The following is a 6,420-nucleotide window of genomic DNA, read 5'->3' as shown; positions in this document are numbered from 1 at the left end:
TAATTCCCCTTTGTTTTTGTGAATTTTTCCTCTATATGTTCTTATTCTTGACCACATTATTCATATTCAGAGTGCTGCTTCCCGTTTTCCGCTTCAACATCGTTCTTCTTCTTATTTTCTTTTTCCGTTGAAGCAGAACCACCTTCCTCAGCAAAGTATAGTGTATAAATTTGTAAAAAGTTGGTATATATTGTATAAATTTTGAAAGATTGAGCTCATACTGTCTTGCATTTTAAATAGTGATATGATGCATCATGCATATGGTAAACAAGACAAGGGTATTTTAGACATTTGGGCTTGTAACAAATTAGTTTGTTTTTTTGTGTGTGGCAGGCAACTTCCAAGATTGTTTGATAGATTTAAGAGTGCAGAAGGGTTTTTGTTTGTACAGGATGATATGATTCTCAATTACTGGAACTTGGTCCAAGCAGACAAGAATAAGCTCTGGATAACAGACAAGGTACTAACAATTACTATGTTCGACTTTATTTTATAATAGTGTTTGAATATTAGCCAGATGTCTATAGACTATAGTACCCTTTAAATGACATTGGACAACCCCTATATGGCTTGTTGAGAATTATTAATCAAGAAAAGAAAATGATTTGACCGATTTACCCCTGGTGTACGGTTGAGAAACAAATTCATTTGACAGATTATTTATCTGATTTCCGATTGAAAAGAAAGTGATTTTACCAATTTACCCCTCATGTCCACTTCAACATCCTTCTCCATCTTTTCTTTTTCCGTTGAAGCAGAACCACCTTCCTCAGCCTGCTGCTTCTCTTTCTTCACTTGATCACCGGATTCATCATCGTTAGATTTCTGTATCAAGTGTTTCTAACTGAGAAAAAGGGTTGAGTTCATAGATTCAATGATTGGGGACTCCGAAGACTCGCATACAAGATCCAAAAAGCAAAAAAATGCACATTACATCTTGATGAACAGTTTTGTCAATTGTTGTTTGCCGAAAGTGTAGTGGTGAAAGGCCAAATATGCGATTTTACCTAAAAGACTTCCTGCATTACCCATGATTGAAACATGTTAATCACTCCAAGGTGGCTTATGTTGAAGAGCGGGAAGAATCAGTTGATTTACTCACCCTTTTTAGTCGAAGCAGTCAACAGGTTTGACCAGGTAAGCTACCAAAACCAAAAAATAAAGTCACAAACTTCACCACTATAATTGTTATGTGGTGTGATTACAGGAGATATATCGCGTGAAGCTTCCAGGACCACCTAATATTGGAGAAGGGAAACCTGAAAATCAAAACCATGTCATGTCTTTTGGATTATTATGTCTGTCTCTAATCTGTACTTCACTTTGACATCTTTTATTGAGTTACTTTCTTTCATGAAATGTGAGCATTTACCGACATGCTATTTCCAGATAAGGGGAGTAGGGGAGAAGCTGAGAAAGCTGACAAGAAAGCTGATGAAAATGATGAAGGCCAACCACTTCCAGGAACTGCTAGACATAGGGAATTTTATCCGGAAGGTGTAGCTAAGGTCCTACAGGTTAGTTTCATCCTTACTTCTTTTTTGATTGTTTTATATATATATATATATATATATATATATATATATATATATATATATATATATATATATATATATATATATATATATATGAAAGAGATGAATAAGATAACTCTGAATTCGTTCTGGTTTGTCTGTTTATGTATGTTGTGAAATGTGTTAATGTGGGGTCCTCAAAAGATCCATTTTTTACTTAAGTTTCAGAGTTCGTTGGGCTGTTGGGTAATAAACTGTATGCTTTATGAATCAAATCAATATACCATGAGTAAGCTTATAATAATAATAATAATAATAATAATAATAATAATAATAATAATAATAATAATAATAATAATAATAATAATAATAAAGAGCCATTAATAGTTGGAATTTTCTATAAGCCTTTGATGAGTACACAGGTGGGCCCTTTTTTTTGATGAGTACACAGGTGGAGAATTGCCATCTTCAGACAGCTCCATTAAGGAAGATCTATCAAGCTTGGTTTTTTCTTTTTCTCTTTTTAATTTCTTTTTGTTGTTAATATATTAGTCACTAATTAATATATGCATTCTTATGATGTGTAGACTATACACCTTTTTCTTTATATCAAAGAGAGTCATGGGATCGAGAAGGCTTTTCAATTTCTCAGCAATGTATGGGTTTTAATTAGTACATTGATATCATTGAGGCTTTGTTCTTTTTTTTTAAGATCAAGTGTTGACTAGATAAATGATGTTTAAAAAATATATACAGATACATAAATTACGGGTGGCGTCAGGGGAGGAAGATGCACCTATGCTTCACCATGTGGAAGGGGCATCTGATTGTTGAGGCATGTATTGCAAGAAATTTGAGACTATACTAATGAAGAAGATCATACATAGCTATTCAACTGCTATAACTTTTCCATATATTTTGGAAGGTCCGCATTCTAGAAACAACAAGACAAAAATTGAGTGTACTAATCTTGTTGTATTTTTGCTTGATAACCATTACCCTGAGGTATATAACTACATATCATAGTCCTTTCCATTAATGTGTCACACTCATACCTTATAGGCTTATAGCTGAAGGTTGCTCATCCTTTCCATGATTATGGTGCAGATAAGTGGACAGATAAAAAACCTGCGAATTGTTGCAAATCTAACAGCTGAACAGGATGGTGAACTTAGTCATATAATCAACTGTTTGGAGCATTAGTCTTAAAGAATTATGAAAGGCAATATGCAACTTTACTTAGTTGGAATTTGATGTACATAGTATTAGATGCAAATTAATATATAGTAATAAATAGAATTGTATGACATTAAATTTATGCAATGGATTCTATTTTTTGTATATGATATTTTATTTTCTATTTTGAAACATTAAATAAAAATTTAATTTGAAAATAAGTAAATCTATAAGAAATATATTTTTTTAAACATTTAAAATTATGATACGCAAAAATGTGTGTCATCTTCATTTATGACATGGCCTTTCTTGACAGAGGCTTTCTTGATACGCATTGCGTGTCATTAACACGCGCGTCGTAAGGTTACGACACGCGAATGCGTGTCGTCTTCCTTTATGACAGGGCCTTCCTTGATACGCATTGCGTGTCGTAAACGCGCGTCGTAATTGAGTGTCGTAAATGAGCGTCGTAAATGCGCGTCGTCTATAGACGACGCGCAAAAGCGCGTCGTCTCTCTTTATGACAGGGCCTTCCTTGACACGCATTTGCGCGTCGTCTAAACCTTTTACGACGCGCAATGAGCGTTGTAAAAGGCTGTTTTTCTAGTAGTGGTGGTTACATACCATGTGTTGTTCACAATTTTTTTTATGTCCAACAGGTGTTTAATTATCATTTGTTATCAGACACAAAGAGCAGGACTAATAAGTTCTTTTGACCCAATTGTATACTTGAAGCTACAATTAGCCCTTCCTTTTTTGTTTTAAAGTGCCCTCTACCCTTTGAATGAATTTATGATTTATCATGTACACCTTCATACCAAAAACCTCATAGTGTTAATCTGCTTGATTGTTCTCCTAACGAATTTAAACCACAAGCCTTTGGCCCCTCATTTTTGCTATCATGTGAGCACTTGTTTTTTTCCTAACAATTTAATAAATAAATAATTAATGATTCAATTTTTAATTTGTATGTTTGTAATGTGAGTGCAGGTCAGCTTTTGGTCAACACCAAAAAAGTTGCTTCACATCAAATCATAAGAGAAAAGTTTTTGGCATTGAATGGTTTGTTGTTATTTATTATAGCATGCCTAAATGTTGAATGGTTTGTTGTTGTTATTTTTGGTGGAGGTTCTTATAATTACCCTGTTACATCACCCAATTCTTGTAAATTTGATAGGTTATTATGCAGATGTAGATCAACGCCTCCGAGTTTATGAGTTTCTGACTTTGGGATCACTTGAAGATCATTTACACGGCTAAATATATGTTAGTATTCTTTAACCATTTTTTTTTAATCCATAAATGTTAGTACCTTTATCAATTGTTTCCTTTTGGGCTTTCGTATTAGGTTGAATGGATAAAAAAAAATGAAAATTACACTAAGGGTTTGGAATGTTGATCATATTTTAGCTTTTGTACAACCATTCTTTATTCTTTATACCAATTTATTTTATGCAGATTATTACCATTGAAAGATCTTGGGTTGCACGTAGACACCAAAGAAGCTGAAGAGTATGTTAAGTGATGTAATCATGTCATAGTTAGGACATAATTTTTATAGTTTTTAGACGAAATTTATATGTTGACAGAAAGTGTATACAAAATAGTATTGTTTTTGGTGGATTGACTTGAAATAGCAACCTACTTTTCTTATTTATTCAAAATACCAATGTACTTATCATATTTTCGTTTTTACCCCACAATAGCGCCATAATTTCGTTTTTAACCCATAATAGCATCATAATTTTGTATCTCACCCACAATAGCATCATATTTTCGTTTTTCACTCACAATAACATCATAATTTCGTCTTGACACATATTTTCAGTTTTGGCCCATTATGGTCATATACTTTCAGTTTTACCCAAAAATAACCTCATACTTCCGTTTTTTCACACAATACCGTTGTGCTTTCGTTTTTTTCACAAAATACCCTCATACTTTAGTTTTTTCACAAAATATCATCGTACTTCCGTTTTTTTCACAAAATACCCTCATACTTTTGTTTTTTCACAAAATACCATTGTACTTTCATTTTTTTTTCACGAAATACCCTCATATTTTCGTTTTTTCACAAAATACCATTGTACTTTCGTTTTTTTCACAAAATACCATCATACTTTCGTCTTTCACCAAATATCATCGCACTTCTGTTTTTTTTCACAAAATACCCTCATACTTTCGTCTGAAACACATAATGGCAACCAAATTTCAATTATAATCACACAAATCATAAACAATCAACAAATTTCATTCGAAAACATTAAAATTGTTAAGAAGCATCAATAACTTCTAGATTATTCATACACCATTTGTGTCTAAACATGAAAAAGGTGCAGTTAACCAAAAAAATGTCAAGAAGCATCTAGTTTTTCTTTTCCTCACAGAAATAAGACATCTCATCATTATGTCTCTTGCAACGATTCATCTGCCTGATACATGAAAAAAATAAAAAAGTGTTAATATAATTATTAGAGTTATCAATCAATAAAATTAAGTTATTTATATAATTACCTTTCTTTTTGAACAACTAGTAGCATAACGACCCAATCCTTGACAGTAAGAGCATGTTCGTTTTTTAGGGGCTTCCAAAGAAGACTTGATTCTACTTGCAAGTTTAGGACGCCCTTTTGAAGTAGTTGGACCAAGAGGATCACGGACAGATAACTGTGGCATCATATCTACTTGTGAAACTCCCATACAAAAACTTTGAGATGCATTCTCCGAAGACACAGATTTCTTTCGGTTTGCTTGATCATCTAAAAGATTTATCAACATCGAATTGAGTTTTTGTATCTCCGAAGGGGAGTTCCTTGATTGTTCAATTAGTTTAGTAAAATTTGAACGGACACAAAATAATGTGTAGGCACTAACTCCATTTTCATTATTAATTTCTCCAAGTCCGATACTAACACTACCTAATTTGTACCTAACACCAAGTGTCCATCGCGGTAAAATATAATGACTCGGCAGTTCTTGAACATTCTTCTTCTTCATCACATATAAGCTATGCTTGCATAAAATCCCATTTGTCTCATACATAGAACAAGAACATGTGACAATGACTTGATTTAAAGAACGAAAGGTAACAATACGCCAATATTTTTTTATCAACGTCCAATTGCCCAACTTTATATGTTCTTTCTTCTGTAGTTTTTGTTAGGGTATTGTGACTCAAATTGGTAATAGCTTCGGTCCATTCTTTTTTGAAAGTATCAAACATCTTTCTAGTATAACATTGACCAGCTTTTGCTTCGATTGGATGCACCGAAGAAAGAACCGGCCTTGAGTTCATAGTCTTGAAGTCTTCATCTTCTTCGGCAGCCCTTCGTGACTCAACTGCTTTGTCGTATTGTACAACAAATTCATTCAGCATGGTTTTCGAGTTAACAAATCCATCAAAAAATGAATTGATACTCTCACTTCGTCCGGTTGTGGTCATACCAGCAAAGAAAATATCCTTCAAGAAGGGTTTAGCCCAATGTATACGTTGGTTATACATGTCACTAATCCAACAATTGCTTTCTAGTTCATACTTAATACACATGTCTTCCCATGTTGCTTCAAATTGTTCAATGGTGTCACTATTTACCCATTTTCTATGCGTTTCTTGAAAATCACTGTAACGGGAAACATAAGATCGAAGGTGCTCAGTTTCATGCTTCCTGATATGCCATGAACAAAAGCGATGTCGAGTATTTGGAAACACTTTTTTTATTGCATTACCCAT

At 33.3% G+C, this 6,420-nt stretch overlaps 2 protein-coding genes across 2 annotated transcripts; one reads left to right on the top strand and one right to left on the bottom strand.

The window, feature by feature from the left end:
* Positions 1-769: 769 nt before the first annotated feature.
* On the top strand, positions 770-1,641 carry LOC128127382 (callose synthase 5-like). Its single transcript, XM_052765865.1, has 4 exons — positions 770-1,137; positions 1,208-1,298; positions 1,390-1,517; positions 1,636-1,641. The coding sequence occupies exons 1-4, from the start codon at positions 1,042-1,044 to the stop codon at positions 1,639-1,641; spliced, it is 321 nt and encodes a 106-aa protein (XP_052621825.1). The 5' UTR covers positions 770-1,041.
* Positions 1,642-5,095: 3,454 nt separating this feature from the next.
* Positions 5,096-6,420, bottom strand: LOC111914664 (protein FAR1-RELATED SEQUENCE 5-like). Its single transcript, XM_023910368.2, has 3 exons — positions 5,786-6,420; positions 5,205-5,697; positions 5,096-5,122 (listed from the first exon to the last, which is right to left on the bottom strand). The coding sequence occupies exons 1-3, from the start codon at positions 6,418-6,420 to the stop codon at positions 5,096-5,098; spliced, it is 1,155 nt and encodes a 384-aa protein (XP_023766136.2).

The sequence above is a fragment of the Lactuca sativa genome, chromosome 7, assembly GCF_002870075.4.
Source record: "Lactuca sativa cultivar Salinas chromosome 7, Lsat_Salinas_v11, whole genome shotgun sequence".
NCBI classification, from domain to species: Eukaryota; Viridiplantae; Streptophyta; class Magnoliopsida; order Asterales; family Asteraceae; genus Lactuca; species Lactuca sativa.
The sequence above is the reverse complement of the archived record's forward strand: the minus strand, read 5'-3'. Positions and strand labels throughout refer to the sequence as shown.